Source organism: Ciona robusta, chromosome 1 (genome assembly GCF_009617815.1).
Source record: "Ciona robusta chromosome 1, ASM961781v2".
NCBI classification, from domain to species: Eukaryota; Metazoa; Chordata; class Ascidiacea; order Phlebobranchia; family Cionidae; genus Ciona; species Ciona robusta.
Genome location: NC_143235.1, coordinates 14,078,184 through 14,098,020, shown reverse-complemented (window position 1 = coordinate 14,098,020; position 19,837 = coordinate 14,078,184). Strand labels below are relative to the sequence as shown.

At 34.4% G+C, this 19,837-nt stretch overlaps 3 protein-coding genes across 5 annotated transcripts; 2 read left to right on the top strand and 1 right to left on the bottom strand.

Annotated features, from left to right (window-relative positions):
* Positions 1-146: 146 nt before the first annotated feature.
* LOC149743559 (uncharacterized) lies at positions 147-3,794 on the bottom strand. Its single transcript, XM_089892934.1, has one exon. It carries the CDS (start codon positions 3,591-3,593, stop codon positions 975-977), a length of 2,619 nt encoding a protein of 872 aa, XP_089749060.1. The 5' UTR covers positions 3,594-3,794; the 3' UTR covers positions 147-974.
* Positions 3,795-4,114: 320 nt separating this feature from the next.
* LOC149743558 (apoptosis-stimulating of p53 protein 1-like) lies at positions 4,115-8,318 on the top strand. The gene has a single exon (XM_089890238.1). It carries the CDS (start codon positions 4,422-4,424, stop codon positions 7,212-7,214), a length of 2,793 nt encoding a protein of 930 aa, XP_089746364.1. The 5' UTR covers positions 4,115-4,421; the 3' UTR covers positions 7,215-8,318.
* Positions 8,319-8,918: 600 nt separating this feature from the next.
* Positions 8,919-19,818, top strand: LOC149743557 (solute carrier family 12 member 8-like). Of its 3 annotated transcripts, XM_089894155.1 has the most exons (18): positions 8,919-9,072; positions 9,598-9,741; positions 10,253-10,447; positions 10,757-10,889; positions 11,417-11,515; positions 11,968-12,169; positions 12,698-12,785; positions 13,087-13,153; positions 13,898-13,977; positions 15,000-15,200; positions 15,722-15,853; positions 15,940-15,994; positions 16,208-16,254; positions 16,665-16,733; positions 17,139-17,216; positions 17,545-17,640; positions 18,027-18,205; positions 18,665-19,818. In XM_089894155.1, exons 1-18 carry the CDS (start codon positions 8,986-8,988, stop codon positions 18,873-18,875), a joined length of 2,163 nt encoding a protein of 720 aa, XP_089750281.1. In that variant the 5' UTR covers positions 8,919-8,985; the 3' UTR covers positions 18,876-19,818. The 3 variants fall into 3 exon arrangements, with proteins under 3 accessions (XP_089750281.1, XP_089727479.1, XP_089727561.1); XM_089871353.1 differs by lacking the exon at positions 11,417-11,515; XM_089871435.1 differs by lacking the exon at positions 15,000-15,200.
* The last annotated feature ends 19 nt before the right edge of the window (positions 19,819-19,837 follow it).

The following is a 19,837-nucleotide window of genomic DNA, read 5'->3' as shown; positions in this document are numbered from 1 at the left end:
GGGATCCATAACAGTTGTTTCGTTACAGGTTGGTGGAATTTATATTTTTTCTCTCTCACGAAATAAATGCTTCTTGTCCCCTCTTTATGCTTTAGCGTACACATTGTCAAGTTTTGAATCCATTTTAAACAAATTAAATATTCTGCCTATAAAATTAGAAACATTGCTTTTGGTTAAAAGTTAAAACTGATAAAAATATATAATTTGTAGAACCATATACGAGTATTTGGTAAAGAAACACAATTCCTATTATAAAAATACAGTTTTGATTAATAATTTACACAAAACACAGTGCATTACAGTTGTAAGAAACAGGGTAATGACCCACAGTACTTGTCTATATAAAAAAAACCTGCCATGCTGCACTGTAGAACCTCACCCATATATGGGTATTGAGAAGCTCATGAAGGACGAAGGTAACAAATGTAACTTTTAAACAGACATTACACAAGCTACACCAGTTACAGGCAAGGCACCTTGATAATAAAGCACAATCTTTTTTTGGAGCAGAGTGACAATTCTAATTTTAACAACCTAACAGTTATGTTTAACAGCTTTTGACTGTAATTGCTGCGCAATAACATTAACCAATAGTAATAATGCTGTACAATTTATATTAGAACACAGTGTGTAAGAACAATATGAAATTTGAGTAGATTCGTAGCATATGTACTGACTAACTATAGGCGCCATAGGTATGCATGAACCTATGTTTGCCCTGGAATAGGTTATGATACAGGTTATGTTATAATAATATGTTATGATACTATGATACCTTTTGTAGATGATCTGTATACAATTCTTAATGGATAAATGTAAATTGGTGATATTGCATCTATTAAACAGGAGATATGATATGGTCAAACCTAAAGAACTCCCAGGTTTTCCAAAAGATAGGCGTATATGGTATTAACATTGAACTATTGAACTCACAATTATAAGTGACAAAATAAATATTCAAATCTAAGTTTAGATCACCACATATACCCGTTCTCCCCAGCTATTGATGGACTTGATGGAGCTTGGTCAAGAATCTTAAACACGTCGTTTAACGATGTATTGACACTAGAGGGCATACTTTGTTTTGTCGTCATGGCAACATCACTTCCGCTTTGCTCTGTGGTGACATCACGTGTTGGAATTTGTTTCCTCTGAGCAAAAGCGAGTTGTTGTTTTGTGAGGTCATACTGTAGGTTCTCCATCTCTTTTAACTTACTCTCTTTTTCCCTTTTTTCTTTTTCTTCTTTCTTCTGGAATTCTCTTCTTTCCTTCTCTATTGTGGATTTATTTGGTTGTTTATTCTCATCATCATCGTTGTTTTCCTGAAATCCTCGTAATTTTAAGCGTAAACGGTTCCCTAATTCAAGCAGTCGACTTTTTTCTTGAACCAAACTTGATATTTGTCCTTGTGCTTGTTTTAACTTTACACGCAGCTGTGTATTGGTAAGATTATCAAGCTTTTTAGGGCTGAGTTCCAATGCATGTGATTTTGCAGCTAACTGTGCTTTGAGCTGCGTATTTTCAGTTGAAAGACTTTGTACCAATGGTGCTTGTGATGTTTCTAGTGTCCACGGTGTCTTTGCAGCAAAAGCAAGCGACATTTCGGAGATTTGATTCCGTAACTTGGTAACTTCCAAATTATCGTGAATTCCTTTGCGATAGAATTCATCACTTTCTCTTTTTGCTTCATTGAACTGAAGCGTCAGGTCCGATATTTTACTTCTCAAATTCATAGCCTCTTCATGACCTTTATGTTTCATTGCTGTCAACTCAACTTCAACTTGTTGTAGTTTCTGCGACAACTCTTTCCCAGCGTTCTCGTGTTGCTGGGATACAAGCCTATGGTGATTAACCTGCAAATTCAGCTTCTGTACCTCGGATTTTAGCCCCAATTTTTCAGCATGTAAGTCACTAATTGTTTTATTCAAGGAACCAATGTGACTTTGTACACATGGGTGATCAGAAGACACATCTGCAACTGTTTTTTCAATTTCCTTTTTCTGTTCCAACCCAGAAAGTCTCTCACATTTTTCTTCCAACGATCTTTTCTCTCTCTTTACAAACAACAATTCATTCTCTAAGGATTTCACATATGAGCCATTATCATGAGAGGGGAAGTCCCTTGTTGGTGCTTCATTAAAACCAACAGGTGTATTTTTCTTGATCTCCGCAATTTCATGCAATTCACTCGTCATTTGCCGAATGACTGACTTCAACTGCTGGTTTTGTAATTCTAACTCATTTGCTTTTTGTAGTGGAGCTTCACATGTGAAACACCTTTGATTGTGACTTTGTTCAGAATGTATATCCTCTCTATTCCCGATAGCATTTGGAAAAATATTCATGTGTGTTTCGGTTTGGGTAGTTTTAGAAAATTGTTCATGTTTTTTACTTTCTTCTGATGCCAACATCCTCTGAACAGTGGCTGCTTCCAGTTTGCACTGTAAAGTCACAACTTCTTCTTGTTTTTCACTCAAAGTTTGTTTAAATTGTTGCTCAACTTCTGTTTTTGACCAGATTGCTCGTTCCAACTCCAACTTTGTTGACTCCTGCTGACTTTGCAGTTTTCGGAACTGATCTACAAAGCTTTTTTCTCTGTCCAAGTTTAGTTGTTTCAGTGCAATCAACTTTATGTGCTTCTCATTAACTTCTTTATCCAATTTATTCCTCTGTTCGATAAATTCATCTCGTGAAGTTGTAGATAGCGCCTTTAGGTGTTCAACTTGGGCTTCTAGTTCAAGAATCCGGTCGTTTTTAATCGAAGAAACATCGCAAATATTCCACTTTGCCTTTTGGAGTTTTGACTTCAATTCTTCAACTTTTAGCCTTGATTCTTCATTCTTCTGTCTTTGGTCATTATGTTTACTTTGTAGAATTTCCATTTCTTTGCTTAGCACCTTATGTTTCATTAACAAAGTCGAATTTTCAATTTTAGTTTCTTCGAGCTGTTTTGCGAACTTAGATTCCTGCGTGTTCAAAATATCTTCAAATTCACTCATTAATTCAAGTCGCTGAGATTCGATCTCACCTTTGAGCAATTGAACGTTTTGTTCAAACTGAATTTTAACTTTGTTCAATTCATTCGTCGTCTCTCGATTTTCGTTACTTTTGGTTGTTTTTAATTTTTCCATCTGCAGTTGTTGATTTAGAATTCTTTTCTTGTAATGGTCGTCTAATAGCTCTCTTGCTTTATTTTCGTTTTGTAGTTTCTCTTTTAATTTTTCGACTCGTATTTTTTGTTCACTAAGTTCAACAAGACACGTCTGCTCCAAAACCTTCACACGATTGTGATCTTTGTCAAGAAGCGCAAGTTCTTTATCTCGATCATGTAAAAGTCTTAAATTGTATTTAAAATCCGCTTTTAGTTGGTTAAATTTCTCAAATAAAGTGTCGTATTCGACTGTCTTAGAGTTTAACACTTCTTGCAACGTTGTTACTTGGAATGAAAGAGCAGATTTCCATTCCTTTTCTTTCTCTAAAGCTATTAATTCAATTGCTTTTAAATCCATCGCATATGGTCCATGGAAGTCTCTCACACGTTTAGAATTTCCACGATTTTGAACAGAACGTAAGTTTAGATTTCGAGTTCTCATGTAAACAAACGGAAATCGTATCCCCGAAACTTTTTTTTGCCCTCTCTCGTATAATCTTACTTTCTTCTTTCGCAAAAAGCAACCTCTCTCGAAACATGAAAGAGACCGAGAACATCAGAGAATTATCCAGATATTATTAAAATGTAAATTGAAAAGACATTTAAAACGTGATTTCCCCTCCATTGATAACATACAGAAAAGCTATCAGAATGTATATTTTAAAAATTGTGTCGTAAAATCAAAAATGGTATTTTATAATCGTGTTGCAAATTTGTATGTATTAAAGTTGTTATATTAAAGAAAAAGTAAACATTTCTAGTAAAAAGTACAGAATCTGTTCAATTTTGCATCAATCAGCATAGAAATACGAATTGCCAGATTTGAACATAAATATCTTTTTCGTGCAGGTAATGAGAAAATCCCCATCAAAGCGAAATTACATGTAATCCGAATTGTGTCAGGAATTTTAGACTTTTAGTTAACGACCATGTTTTCATAGTTATTATTATTTGTATTTTACGTATATATACGTATTTATGTTGCTAGAATTGTATGCTGGACATAAATTAGTCGTTTCAAGTTAAAAATAAGCTTTAGCATATACCGTAAGTTTTGTTACGTCGCCGCCTTTTAGAAAAGTCATTTTTTTGTTGCTAAATTATATTTTTCTTCGAGAACTAGATTTGTGGAGGTGTAAAAATATTGCTTTTTATGTCAAATGTGTCGGAATATTTGACCATTTATTTTCCAAACAGATCTTGCATTTTGGATGCTATTGCAGGCTGTACTTAATTATAAGGAGCTGCTGTGGTGCTGTGGGCCTACATTATGATTCCTACTGTGATAAAGGTTTATTTAAGTGACGACCCATCCTCAGTTGTTGAGGTCCCCATCACACCCAACACAACAGCATTGGATGTTATTGATTGCTGTAAAGAACCTGGGGAGACCAACTGTCACCTTGCAGAGTTATGGAGAGGCAAGGAAAGGTTTGTAAGCTTGAGTGAGAAACCATACACCATCTTACAACAGTGGGGTTCGCATGCCCAAGAGGTTCGGTTTTGTCTTCGTCATTTTGTAAGCAACGATTCCAACCCAGGTGAAGGGAGTTGGGAAGCAGGAGATGCATTTAATAAATTAGATGGCGCAATGTTGGGGGTTAATAACTTCGATATGACGCTTTCAGAGCTGAAGGATATAGCTCAACGACAACAGCAGCAAATTGAACAGCAACAACAGACGTTGGTTGGAAAAGAACAAAGATTGAGGTTTTTAAAACAGCAGATGCAGCAGCACCAGGCTGCTATCGGGGAAAATGAAAAGCTTCGACGATTGAGAGAAAAAGCAGAAGCACAAGAAGCAAAACTGAAAAAGATTCGAGCTCTAAGAGGAAAGGTGGAACAACAGAGGTACCAGAACTCTAATATTTCATCTGAACTGGAAGCTGTGAGAAGTTTGTTTGAGGAGAAGCAGAAAGAGTTGAATGGAGCTATTAATAAAGTCCATGATTTGACGCTTCAACTAGATGAGTTAAGAAAAGGATTTCAGTCTGGGAATCAAACCTACAATGGTACTGAGAATGTCACTGCTACAGTTGCTGATGGAAATGCTAATAATGATGAAATGGATAAACTTAAAAAAGAAATGACGATCCTTTACCGAATGAATGAGGAGCAGCATAAGAGGTTGGAAGATCAGAGAGTGTTGTTAAAGAAGAGAAATGATGATGCAGGAGACTTGGATCGGAGAATTGAGGAGCTGACTAATCGTTTGAAGCAAAAACGAATGATGGCAAACGGATTTTCTGGTGACTTTTACAACAGAGATGGTTTCAACTCACAATCTGGTGTCCCAAACATGAAAATGCACACAATAGTTGCAGCGGTAGAGCCTTTGGTTCAACAATCTGACCCTAAAGTGTCCGAAGCACCGAGGATAAATGATAAGTTTAACTCAAACATGCAGCCAGGAAAAGGGGGGATGAATAGATTGGACAGATCGCCAAATAAACAAATAATCAGACGACAACCAGAAGGTCATTACGATCCAGGAACCAACAAAAGTTACACTGAGGATGATGCAAATAATCAACAAACAAAGCAAAACCGATTCATACGACCACAATCAGCTATGGCTCAACTTTTCCCTGAGGTTTCACAACCAAGCACCTCGGAGTCATTGACAGCTAAAGTCCGACCTATGTTTTCAAAAAGCCAAGCACCTGAACCATCCCCTAATGCTTCCAGTGGCTACTATGTGCTTAATACATCAGATAACCAATCTCCAAAGCCAACTACTTCTGCCGGTATTAATCTGTTTGCTTATAAACAGCCCCCCAACACTGCTGTTGATGGACCAAATTACCCCCAGCCTAATATAACAGTTTTACCAAGTGGTAACATTAAGTACATGCATACCCCTGTTGGACATCCACCACCCCCGTACCCTAAAGCCATAAATGAAAACCAAACCCAACCCAATGGTAATATTGTTAATCAAAACAATCCGGTTGCAGAAAAGCCAATACGGGTTGATATTGAAGCTCTGAGAAGGAAATTTGCTCACGCTCCAAGACCGCTTAAGAAACGTAGCTCTATTACGGAACCTGAGCGCCCACAAGGTCCTAATCTATCCAAGTTCTTATATGATCAGATCTATAAGAAGGCGGATACTTTGTTTTATCGGCCAAACTTGGAGAATAGTCAAAGAAGTACGCCCCCACCTGCCTATGTGGATCCTGGTGCGAAAAAAGGAAACGACAAGTCAGATGAAGGAATGGAAGATCTACAAGCTGATGTACAATCTCCGACAGCTGAAATTTCCAAGCAAAATGGAAATGAACAGAGGTCAACTCATCTGGAAACTTTGCAGGAGAAAGACAGCAATGATGATGAAAGAGATATGGATTCTGAACCGAGATTTAAACCTTCTACAGCGCTTGCTACAAAAGGAATACTCAAACCCAAAAATGCTCCTTCTAAAGGACCAAATCGTCGGATCAGATTTGATCCTCTAGCTTTGCTCCTCGATGCTTCTTTGGAGGGTGAGTTTGATCTTGTGAAGCAGAATATTGACCAAGTTGATGACCCAAGTGGAGCAAATGATGAAGGAATCACTGCCTTACATAATGCAGTCTGTGCTGGGCATTTCGAGCTTGTGAGGTTCCTTGTTCATTATGGTTGTGATATCAATGCATCGGATACAGATGGTTGGACACCTCTCCATTGTGCAGCGTCTTGCAATAACCTTGTAATGGCGAGATTCCTGGTCGAAAACGGAGCTTGTATATTTGCAGCTACGTTGAGTGACGGGGAAACTGCAGCTGATAAATGTGAAGAGTTAGATGAGGGTTATACAGCATGCTCTGAGTATCTCTACGGGACGCAGGACAAACTTGGTGTAGTGCGGCAAGGGCAGGTGTATGCCCTGTACACTTACAAGCCAACCAGTGATGATGAATTGGAAATTACTGATGGGGATTTGATCGCAATTATTCGGAAGGAAGACGAATTTGAGAAGGAATGGTGGTGGGGTAGACTTGGTGAGAAGGAGGGTTATGTGCCACGTAACCTTCTTGGTATGTGGCCCAGGATTAAGAATAAAGACCATGAAGTAAAGTAAGCTGTATGTGTGGACAGAATTCCTTTAAAGTGTTGATTGACCAAAGTTTTAAAACTTTTTCTTTATTTGTAAATTTCACCAACTGCCTAAAACACTCTGTGGTCATTACACAATGTATTTAAACATGATAATGTTCAATTTTTAACAAACCGTATTATGGTATTGCATAATGCTCAAATTAAGTAAATTGCATTTTGATTAAAGCTAATAACTGTAAAATTATTGAGATTTATATAACAACTGCAATTTAACTAAGTATGGTTGCCAAATTATAAAGTTGCTTAAATGTTTGTAAGTATTTGTGTTTAACTGTTAACAACAAAGACACTGGTACTGGTATGTAGGTACTGTTTGCTTGTATTCAATTTAAATACCAAATTTTGATGACATATTGTTGTATTTTTGTATGTTCGTAATGTTGCATTGTTTTTTAATGGTACAGATTGCATATGGTGCTTACATTCTGATTCATAGGCGGCAAACTTTTAAAAACACAGGGGGGGCGGGGATAATTAAATACACATTCATATGAAACAACTGTTATTGGTTGTGATGTTTACTGATTAATGCAGTGCAGAAAATTCCAGGGTTAGTTTGCCCACCCTGCCACCCCAGGTTTAACGCTTATGCTAAAATTAATAATTCGGTGCTTATTTTAATTTTGTGGTACATTGTTTAAAGCTAGTACTGTGAAGTTACAGATAAATCTATATAAGGTACTGTTTCATAAAAATTACATGTCTGAAAATTGTACAAAACACTTCATGCTTCATACATTACTCTATTTTCAATAAGTTTAAGTGTTGTTTTCTTTGGTTGATATAAAATAATTCAAGTTTTTGTTATATGTTAATTCATTTTTATGTTTACAAAATTTTTCATATAGTGTAACTTGTAGCAAACCCAGAACAAATTTCCCTTTGTATTCATTTTTTTGTTAAATTTTGTGGCAAGTTAATTTAATGTTTCATATTTTGTTGTTTCGTTGAGGGTGAATGATTTTTCATCCAGTACTGAACGTAGATAGTTATTATTACGTTTCAATCATGCTCACATTACTAACTTGTTCATATCGCTTGTGTCATCAGTATTTTTGCTTTGCAGGGTGATTTAGGATCTGTATAAGATATTTTAATAACTTAATACAATATGAATGGAAGATTTAGCATCTGCCATCTGTACTCTTTAAACATGCAAATTTGAAATACTGATATATCCCCTCTTGTTGGCACCTAGAAAACTGAAATGCACCCAGCCTTTTTGCCCAGGATTGTCAGGAAAGCATGTTTAGTGATTGCTCATGTATAGGAGATTAGGAGTATAGAAGTTTATGTATAGGAGTTTCACTCGCCCTGTAAGGAGCATTAAGGTGGCTGTACACAGTATCCGGAATTCATTTGTTTTGTCTGTTTTGTCCGGATTTCACCGAGGCATGCGGAACTCGGTAATGGATTTGCATACGACTTTGCAAGCGAATTCGCACGACGTTTAATAAACCCTGGTGTAAAATGTTAATGTTTTCTCTCTGGATGTGTTTATAATTCTACCTTGGAAAAATGTAGGGCCTATATAAAATATATATATATATTTTATGTGGTTAAAGTAGGGTAGAAAATTCGACCAAGCAATCTTATGTAAAAATAAATAAATGTAATATTTTTGGGGAAAATGTTTGCATGCTTTAATTTTATGTTTTCTGTATAGTTTCCACTGTAGTTAGGCTTGCATGGGATGGAGTGAAGCTTGGATTGGTTGATTCTTTTAGTTAATAATGGAGGAGGGACTCGTTGATGGTGGTAGTCAACACAGCGGTGAAACGCCCGTGCAAGATTTATTTCATGAAGAAGCCGCACATCAGGTGGGTTTTAACAAGTTGTGTTGATTGAGAAGAAGCCTTTGTTTGGAAACCTTTTGTTCCTTTGTTTTTGATGTGCAAGGTGATACAGGCTATAAAAAGACAGAGCATGTGGTGTATGAATACACAGTACACCATATGTGTCTTGTGTATAAAAATATACTATAAGACACACATGATATAACTTGAAAATAAGCAGAATACACCGTCACTTTGTATGTCTAATTAAGTAGCAAAAATATGCCACTGAATTAGTTCAAGGTGAAGCATGTACACATACAAACACTATAACACTGGCCTACTTGATTTATAGTGGGGTAGGGAAAGATGGGACACCTTTTTAACCCTTTTTCTTGTCCCATTTAGTAGTACAGTCAAAGAATTATAAAACCATATCCTTAGGACTATTATAAACGTTAGTTGTTGTTTAAAACGCAATCAGCAGTCGGGATATTTGTGTATTATGTGTTCAAGGTGTCCCATCTCCCTCACCCTACTATATATCTAATTTATTATTACCCATTCTAGCATGGTAAGAGCCACAAACCATGGTGGAAATCCCAGTTCTTTGTGATTGAGCCTGTGTTATTTGGAACATGGGACGGAGTGTTCACATCTTGTCTCATTAATATATTTGGAGTCGTTTTGTTCCTGAGAACAGGGTGGATGGTGGTAAGAATTGTTTTGTTTATTTTTGGCAGTTCATAGTTTTTTTTCATTGAATATCTTTGTATTGTTTTTTTTTGCTTGCTCAAATTGTAACAATTATAGTTTTAGGTTCAAAACCCAACGTTTTGTTAAATTTTTTTTTTAAACAGTTGTGAAAAAAACATAAGACAAAACTTTGGTATGATAAAATTCTTGTTTTTTACCAAAAGATTTTGCAGAAAATAATGTCTAGATAATTTCCCAACTTGACATTTTTACAAGCATCTAAAGTAGCATTTAATTTTAAATCCAAAGTTTTGTCAAAATTATACAAAGGAACATCCTTGAAAATGTTATTTTTATGTTTTTACAAGCTTTTTACTAACTCTTACTAACAAAGTTCGTTGAAAAAAACTTTATTTTTTATGTTTAGGCAAGTTTTATTTACCAATACTTTTGACCTCTGACATTTAAAGAGCATAATGTTTATTATTAAGAAATCTTGATATAAATGCATTTATTTTCCCCCACACAGGGAAATGTAGGTATCGGGCTTGCTGTGCTAATCGTTATGATCACAATCACTGTGGCTGCTCTTGCCTCGTTATCAGCGATAGGGATTTGTGAGCGTGTCAAAGACATGGGAACAGGGGGTGTATATTACCTTGTGTCTAAAGTACTGGGCGGGAAGATAGGGGGAACTATTGGAGTCATGTATGCATTTGGATTGGTGAGAATAGATTTATACTGTTGGTTTATTTAAGAAATGTCAGGGTCCTAGTTTAGGAGTAGACATTATTCTTTTGCTTTACGTAGCGGTATGAAGAACTATATAAATGTAACTGAAATAATGTTTATTAAAACAAATTTTACTATATCGAATATCGGGTCAGTTATTAATCGGTGTTTAATTGGTATACGACTATTGAGCCAATTTTTTATACCTCAGCCTAAATCTTAAAATTAAAAAATATAATATTTTACTACTTTTTCAATCTTACAAAAAAAGGTCTTAAAATTTTATACCGTGCTCTTACAGTGTGTTGTGTCAGCTTTATACTGTACTGGTTTCGCTGAATCTGTCACGAAAACTTTCCACTGGGACAATGAATGGGCTGTAAGGGGTGTTGCTATTGGCACTCTATTGTGTTTGCTGGCAATTAATTTGGCAGGTAACATAATTCTTGTTATTGTTTGATCATAATTATCGTTCTGTGGTAACAATGATCATTGTATTGTCGCGAAAGTTTAACATTTCATGAATGTTTGCTATAAAGTTATTGCTGCTATTCAATATTGTAAAATTTAGTATATCTATTATATATGCATATATAATAGAAATTTTAACAGTGGTCCAACAAAAGTGAATATCGGCCTACTTGTGTTTCTATTAGAAGTTTAAATTGATAATAATTAAACGTAAATGGCTTGTTTGTCTGCTAGGTGAAGCGACCATGCTTCTTGCTTACAATTAAGTGTAAATATGTTTTTAACTGTAAGCGTGTTTTAACAACTGTTATCGTGTCTTTACGTTTAAAAATGTTTCTAAATATTCACTAGTCACTAACATAACAATTAACAACATACACAAATAAAGGTTGAATATTATTACAGTCCAGTCACAATTACCTATAGTTCCCCAAAATCTGCTAATACTATGTTTCCAAACTCCAATGTTCACATCTTATCCTCCACCCAGGTGTTAAATGGGTGATCAGGTTACAACTTCTACTTCTACTTGTGCTTATTGTTTCAACATCAGATTTTATCATTGGTACCTTTGTTCATACGGACCCAGGCAAGACTGTTTGTTGTTTCTGTAAAAATATACCACATTGTCATTACCAATTTATATTATTAACAATATTGCGTGGTTCTTATCCCCTGGTTTGCCACACAAAGTCATTTTATTCCAATGGTTTTATTCTATGTGTGAAGTGCTACAACATAGCATGACCTGAGATTTAAGTCAGAGTTGGTCCATTACTCCAACACCCAAGGTACAGCCTATAAGGGACCACTGGGTTGCAGACCACACGATATGCATATTAGTACCATTGTTTGTCATTATCAGTATCATTTAACAGTTTAAAGATAACAAAACACCACTTTGTACCTCTTAATTAAGCATGCATTTTAAGCATGCATTCCAATAAGCACCTTAATTAAGCATGCATTCCAATTTCCAACTAGCTTTTTTGGCCTCAAACCACCCACCCCATGACTTAGATTTTAAACCATGCTTCCCAGGTGCTGGGTATGTGGGATATTCACCTCAAGTTCTCCACAATAACACTGGCCCCTCCTTACAAGTGGGTGAAACATTTTTCACTGTATTTGGGGTGTTTTTCCCCACCGCTACTGGGGTAATGGCCGGGGTAAATATGTCGGGAGATCTTAAGAACCCAGCCAAGAGCATTCCTGTTGGGACTTTATCAGCTATTATGATAAGGTGAGTGAAATGTAGGGGAACGGAGATCTGATTTAACTGTTTAAATTTTGTAAAACTATAGTACCGTGGGGTATGATGAGACACCTTTAGCACACAATATCCAAATACTCTGGTCGTGATTTAAACAATTAACAACGGTCTATAGGAGTCGTGGGATACAGTTTTATAATTCTTTAAATATTCTTTGTTTACTACCAAATGGGACAAGAAAATGGAATGAAACTGTCCTACATCTTTCCCCACCCTACTATATATATAGATTTGATAGTTTTCTAGAATAGTAAACTAAAGCAGTGGTCTTCACATTTTTTCCTATTTAATTTTTTTTTTTTAAATACAATAATAAAACCTTAAATTTCAACTGGTGGTATTGTTTATACTTCAGTTCACCTTATTCGGTGCAGATTTTTATGGATATTTTAGCAACATTTAAAAATTCTCCAACAATTTATATTGGTTTGTGATTTTGAAAAATCCTGCTCTGTATTGATGTCATAGTTTGTACTAATCACTGCTTTTTATTTTCAGCTTCATTTTATACTTAGTGTTCGTTTTATTACTTGGTTCAACTTGCACAAGAATTGCTTTACAAACTGACTTCATGATTGCTGAAAAGGTAAAATGTCACTGTTTTACATTTAAGTGAATGCAACATATTTATCCTTGCGTGGTATGCAATGACATTGGTTACCTGTGTAACTTAGTGGGTGATTGTTGTTTGTATGGCTTCCACTTTAGATAATATTATTAATTTATTATGCACATGGTTGGAGCAATTGCCGTTAAGTGTTTTGTCCAATGATATAACTATATATGATTGATTTCGATGCAATCGTTTATCCACAAAGCCATGGTGTCAGGCTTTTTACCTTAACTAACTTATGAATACCCCTTTGTTAATTACCTACCACACACAGGTATCAGCAGTTGGTGTATTATGGCTTATTGGTATCTATATGTCAAGTACCTCATCATGCAGCACAGGTAATGTTTATTACTTTAACTGTGGTGAATATATTTTATTTAAATATGAGACTGATGATGTTAGTTTTAGTTGAAATATATTATATCTAACAGTATTCGTTGGACTTGATTTTTTTGTTACATATTTCGTAGCCCTTGATCCTGATTACTATTACTTTGCAAGAAAATGAAGTCTTTGTAACTTTTTTTTACTGGTTATTCTATTGTATATGGGTGTCTCCTTTGAAAAGATTCGTCTGGGAACGTGTTATTTGGCCAGAGTTGACTCATTATCCCAACATTGTATATACATTCTACTTTTTATGAATAAGGTCATACAGCGAGGCATGCCTGGAAACCTGTCATTTAAACCAGAATTATCCAATTACCTTCCAAACACCTGTGTATTAAACCAGTTTATATTATTTTGTTCGTGCAACAAGCATGCTGTAACTGGTACAATATCTTCATCTTAGTTGTGATTTTCCATTTTTCCGTATGTGTAGTTTTGTATCTCTTGTTTCATTGGTTGTAACAAACACATCTTATTTTTCTGTTACCCCTGCTACCAGTCATAATGTAAAAAATCTTTCAACGGCTCATCTGGTATGAAAAATTGTAGTGTGTTTCCACTTTCGTCCGCTATCTGGTCTAAATATGGGAAATGCGCTTCCTTTTTTTTTAACCAAATGGGTCGTTGAACCATCTTAATCTTAACATATACGTTCCACATTATATATAACAGTTATATTCCATTTTATATAGGTTTATATGGTGCACCACGTGTTCTACAAAGCATTGCCAACGAAAATGTGATTCCAGCTATCAGGTTTATGGGGAAAGGGGTAAGTGATGTCATAATGCTTGCAACAGTGGCTTTTATGATGTCATAATAGCCCCACCAATGTTTAAATAAGGGGTGGCATGGTATGTGATTAAAATCATCATTAAAATTTTGTGTATGCTTGTTTGGTTGGTGGGAAATATTATATAAAATACTAAATTTATTGTAGTATTGTTGTTAAAAACTGGCATTTTTTTATTATGTTGTCTAAAGTAATAAAATATAATCTCAAATCCTATTTTATTGTATTTACAATATTATTATTTTTACTTTATTATTTAGTTCCACATATAAATTTACTTTTAATAAAAAGTTACCCAACTTCAAAACTTTATATTTCATTCTCACCGTAAAGAAATCCACATTTGGTTTTCCATTCTTATATGTTTATACAAAGGGTGGCATACGCTGTTGTGTAAACTTACGCTACAGGTTTTCATACAAGCTTTATCCATAGTTGTTTATTCAGTCAACACATGATAGTAGGCGATGCTGTGTAAATGGTAGCAGTTATTACCATGTTAATTATACTACTATGACACATTGGGTATATTTCAAAGAATTTGAGTAAATAAAATTAAAAAAATTAATCAAAAAGGATATGAAAACAATATTTATAATATATATATAAATATGTTTATAACATTTTTATGGCTTTTAATTAAATTATTTAACAAAACAAAGGGACTACCCGTCTACCCAACACACATATATAAAATATTTGGTATGGAAAACATTTAGGGCATTTTTAAATTAAACATTACAATCAACCAATAAAGTGAAAAACCTCATTGGTGTTTCCAACCTCTGTGCTAAAGGTGTCCCGTCTTACCCCATAGTTTTATATAGATTTTACTTCAGCGGTTTGATTCCATCCAATTTTCTTTAGAGCATGTTTCATTTTATTTAAACTTTGGTGTAACCTATATTCTATTTGATCATTTCTATCTATATACAAATTTTGATATTTTTTGTTGGTGTTTCATTTAACCTAACCTCCCCACTGCATGTTGCATGTTTCAGTTCGGAGCGAACAAGACACCCGTGATCGCGATATGCGTCGTTGGGCTCGTCTCGTTATTGTTCATATTCATCGGAAATTTGAATCTCATTTCTCCCGTGATAACATGTAACTTCATGTTGGTGTATGCTTCCGTGGATTACTCATATTTTGCTCTTGCTATGAGCTATGACAAACGAATTAAAAATTTCAGCAAATATAAGGTGCATATTTACACCAGTAGTGTCTGCTATATTAGTGGCAATCTTTTAAAACTCTCAATGACAAACTAATTAGGACTGCAGTAGTAATGAATGGTAATTTTTGCTATTTTGTTTCACTGCATTTTCTGCCACTCTGCCATTTTTTTGGAAACTGTGAAATGTTTAACCGAAATGGATTCCCTTTAAACAATCCAATATTTTATAAGATTTTTATTTTATGCATGTATTTTGTCATGACCCATGACCCATGAGCATGGTTTATTTGGTTGCTACATTATGTTCCAATATGTTGGCATGAGGTGTTTTTATTAAGGTGTATATATTATTATCTTCATAATGTAACCCATGTGTTAAACTATTATTATAAAGATATTTCATAAAACATGTCCTGTTTTATTGAGTCTGATTTCCAATGTAATGTTTTTCACTTAGTAACAAAAGTAACGCAATTTTGTCCTAAATTTTGGTGACCACTCTCAAAATCTTAACACTAAGTAAGTACAAACATTCAATCGAAATAGGAATCCAGCTCACCCAACCAACGCAAGGCAAGCCCCCGTGTAAGACACGTAAGTTACGGATCAAACGAGATAAGACCTGGAACTATGGATGAATTTACTAAGGACCTTGACACCATGGAAAAAATATCAAAGGTATGTCATTTAACTTTAAACTATATATAATATATATAAAGTAGTATAGGTTAGAAATTTAAATAATGGAAGTTGTTGATTTTCAGGAGAAGGAAAATGAAACAGCAACAGCCACACAGAAAGACACAATACAAAGAACAGGTTAGGTAGTAATGTTTATTTCCCATGCCAGCATTAAACTTGGTGGGGTTGCAACAAATAACAATAACATAATCTTAATTTATCTTTTCTATCACCATCCAAAGGTCTCTTAATTAACATAATAAAGAGATGGGAAATAATAGTGAAACAGTACTCATCATTACATGAAATTTTTGTAGCCTAGATATAGAAATTAACTGACATTATCAACAGGTAGAGAGTATTTAAAACAAAGTTATGGTTTGGATGAAAATGAAAAGGTAATTTTTTTATAGTTTTTGTGGTGTTTGATATTTAGGCATAAAAGAATAAATATTTGCGATTTTGTGAATGAAAAAATCTAGTTAATGTGGCCAAAATTTCCTTTTGAGGTTTTCAGAATCAAACCTTCAAATCAAACTTTATCTTCTATTCAAATCTTCTATTCAAAAAAATTATCTTCGATTTAATTTATCTTCTATTCAAAAAAACTTCTATTCAAATCGAACTTTATCTAGTCTAGTTTAAATAAAATTAGATTTTAAATATAGTAATTTATTCTTTTTTATTCATTAGTTTTTACAAAGGCCAAAAAAGGTAATTTATCTAAATGTTCATGGTTAGTTGAAATGTTCACATAATTAATACGGTTGATTTACTTATATTATTCTCATATATATTGATTTAACAGAACGTTGATCAACCTGATGATAATGCAAGCGATGCAGTGGAAGCTACAGAAGAACAAACTCAATATCAGGTTTGTTTTATAAACTGTATATAATTTATGTATGGATGATTGTGGACCTCATTCATATAGAATAGAATCTGCATATACAATGTTGATGTAATGTGCCAACTATGGCCTAAATCCCAGGTCCCATGTTATGCCTCAGTCCGTCACCCATATAGAATAGAATAGCAGTTTCCAAGTTTGGGTCCGCAGACCAACTGGGGTCCGCACAGCAGTTTTTAGAGGGTTATCATATTTGTAAGTTTGTGTTTTTTTTTTCACTTAAGTGGTTTTTGAATTTTTTTCTATAGCACTCTTTGATTTGTATAGGGCTGCGAAATATCATCAGGCAAAATTTTTAGAAAAGTTTGATAACCTCTGGAATGGAGTAATGTTCCTTCTAAACTAGTTGTAAGATTAAGTATTTACCAGACACCAACCCCACTCGAACCAACAGAAGATGAATTTGTGAATCAACCGGAAGTTGATGAAGATGATTCTACCAACGATGTAAAATATTAAATGTATTTTATCATCTTTGTTTTTAATATTTGAAAGGAAAATTTAAGACAATAATAAATTATGTGAATATACTGTAGTTAGATTTGTCATTTTTTTGCATTAACTGGAAAAAGTGCTGCATATTAATTATCGGTGTGAAAGCACATTGTGTATGAAAATGATTCGTCGTCGCTGGGCACGAGGTGTATGTAACAGAACACCCATGTTATAATGACTGTCGTTGTTCTCCTACCATGCGAGAATAGATAAGTTTTTACCCAAATATTGCTGTCTTTTATATTCATTTCAATTTTAAACAATTTAATTTACTCAACAGAGTGAACATTCAGACTTTAACGACATGGATGAAATATTCCAACAACCACACTCGTGGTATTCCTTCATGTGCAATAGATGGTCCTCATTGTTCGCGGTGAGTATTAACTTCATTAGAAACATATGGGATTCTATATGGCCAAATCACTAAGCTTAACAATTTTTTACGTTTTTTTGAGCATTTTTTGTTGTTTTTTTAGTAAAATCTGGAGTGACACTGCTATGATACAGTTACACTTATAATTCCTAAAAGTATTAACTTAATAACTAACATAGGCTTAACATTAGTGGAACCTAGGGTGTCAATGTAACCATAGGTTTTAAAAATAGCTGTAACTCTGCTGTTAAGTGTATAAACATACTTACATAGGCAAAGTGTATTGCATTCACCACATTAATCAATATGTTCTGACACAATGTAATCTCAGAATTGGTCCAGTCTAATTTTAAATAACAAATAAAATTTATTTCATTTATTTCCAGGCATTCCTCAGCATAGTAGTGATGTTCCTTATACACTGGGTGTATGCACTTGCGAATATTCTTGCTTTCATTCTTATCTATCTTTATACATCGTTGTTTAGCCCGGGTTTAAACCCCGGAGCTGCCGCGCATTTTAGTTTTGTGGAGTGGGTGAAAGAAGTGACCAGCGGGTGGTGCAAGTGAGTAGTGGAATGGTTTAGTATTGGGGAGTGCTGTGTGACTGGGAAGGTTAAATTGATTTATTTATATTGCTTTTATACACACTGTGTTTACACCAGACACACATGGTGTATTCATACACCTCATGCTTACTGTCAAGTTATAACTTGGATGTCATCTTATACACCAGACACACATGGTTATTCATACACCTCATCCTTACTGTCAAGTTATATCATGGGTGTCTTCTTATACACCAGACACACATGGTTATTCATACACCTCATGCTCACTGTCAAGTTATAACATGGGTGTCTTCTTATACACCAGACACACATGGTGTATTCATACACCTCATGCTCATTGTTAAGTTCTAACATCTTCTTATACAGCAGTACCAGTAATTTTTTAATAGTTTTTAAATAATCCTGCTTGAAAAATAATAATCCCACTTGAAAACTCACCCCTCTTATTTCTAGCAAAAAGCCCCCGGTCCCCGAGCAGTTTGTGGTCACCCCGATGACCACGGCCCCCTACACCATGGTACCCACCCAACTTACTGTCGATAATGAAGATTTCGCCAACAGGGGTCGTTTCCATCAGTCGGCAGTTGGCGATTATGATTACGCTTCACTTGCCACTGAAAATAAACCACTCCTAATGAATGGGTCAAGGAAACATAGTAATTGAAATATTTTGGTAAGGGTAAGGGGTTGGCTAAAATCGAATTATAACATTGGCGTATGGGTTGTTTAAAATAATGACATCGCCCATTTCTCTTTGTTTAAGAAGAATATTTCTTAAAGAAGAATATTTCTTTAGGAAGAATATTTCTTAAACAAATACCTTCTTTAGAAAATTAAATCATTGAAAGGAATATCAATTTAAATACATTCTATGGAACAAAAATTAGGATTATCATGTGAGACACACTTCACTATCTGTATAGTTTGCGATGATTAAGTAGCTCATTTGCTTGCGTTGAGAAAGTCTATTTGACATAGATTGTGTTGAGCTTTTTATAAAAACACAAGTTTAATATTTGTAAGCTTTTATATACAATGTTAGAGTATTTTATTTGCTTTTTGAAACGCTACAGGCACCAAGAGATACTTTAATGTCAAACATATTTAAAGTAACAATATTTTCCAATTATTATTAAGGTTCTCTATTTTTTGTTTTGTAAAATATTTGAGTGCTATTTTTTGTGAGGGTAAATTCAGTTTCGTGAGTGTTGGCATGTAAAACTAATATGTAGTATCTGCAGTTGACTAATTTTAAAGTGGGATTATCATATTTACCATGCTTTTAACAGTCTAAAAATGGTTTCTATTTTTATAAATTTCCACATTTATTTGCACTTTTTAATTCCTATTTTGGTGCCAAAAATCATGTGTCTTGCAGTTTTCATACATTTTTTAGCCCACAATTTTGTTTCCATTTGCACATTCTTACAATTTCTTCAACTTTTTGTGTAGTTTCTTTCCTTGTTACTGTTTGTACGTTGCAGTTCTAATTTAGCGTAGTGTTTAATCAGTTTCTTCCGAATATTTAAAATTAGTACTGTTAGAATGTAACGTGTTTTGTATTTCTTAATTGTAATTTTAGAACAAAAATAAAAGTCTTCCTGCAAGTTATTGTGAAGATAATTT

Excerpts from the sequence above, each read along its gene's own strand:
- LOC149743559 (XM_089892934.1), bottom strand. The coding sequence starts at position 3,593 with ATGAGAACTCGAAATCTAAACTTACGTTCTGTTCAAAATCGTGGAAAT.
- LOC149743558 (XM_089890238.1), top strand. The coding sequence starts at position 4,422 with ATGATTCCTACTGTGATAAAGGTTTATTTAAGTGACGACCCATCCTCA.
- LOC149743557 (XM_089894155.1), top strand. The coding sequence starts at position 8,986 with ATGGAGGAGGGACTCGTTGATGGTGGTAGTCAACACAGCGGTGAAACG. Across the intron at positions 12,170-12,697 it reads TTATCAGCTATTATGATAAG|CTTCATTTTATACTTAGTGT; the intron begins GTGAGTGAAATG and ends TTTTATTTTCAG. Across the intron at positions 15,854-15,939 it reads CCATGGAAAAAATATCAAAG|GAGAAGGAAAATGAAACAGC; the intron begins GTATGTCATTTA and ends GTTGATTTTCAG.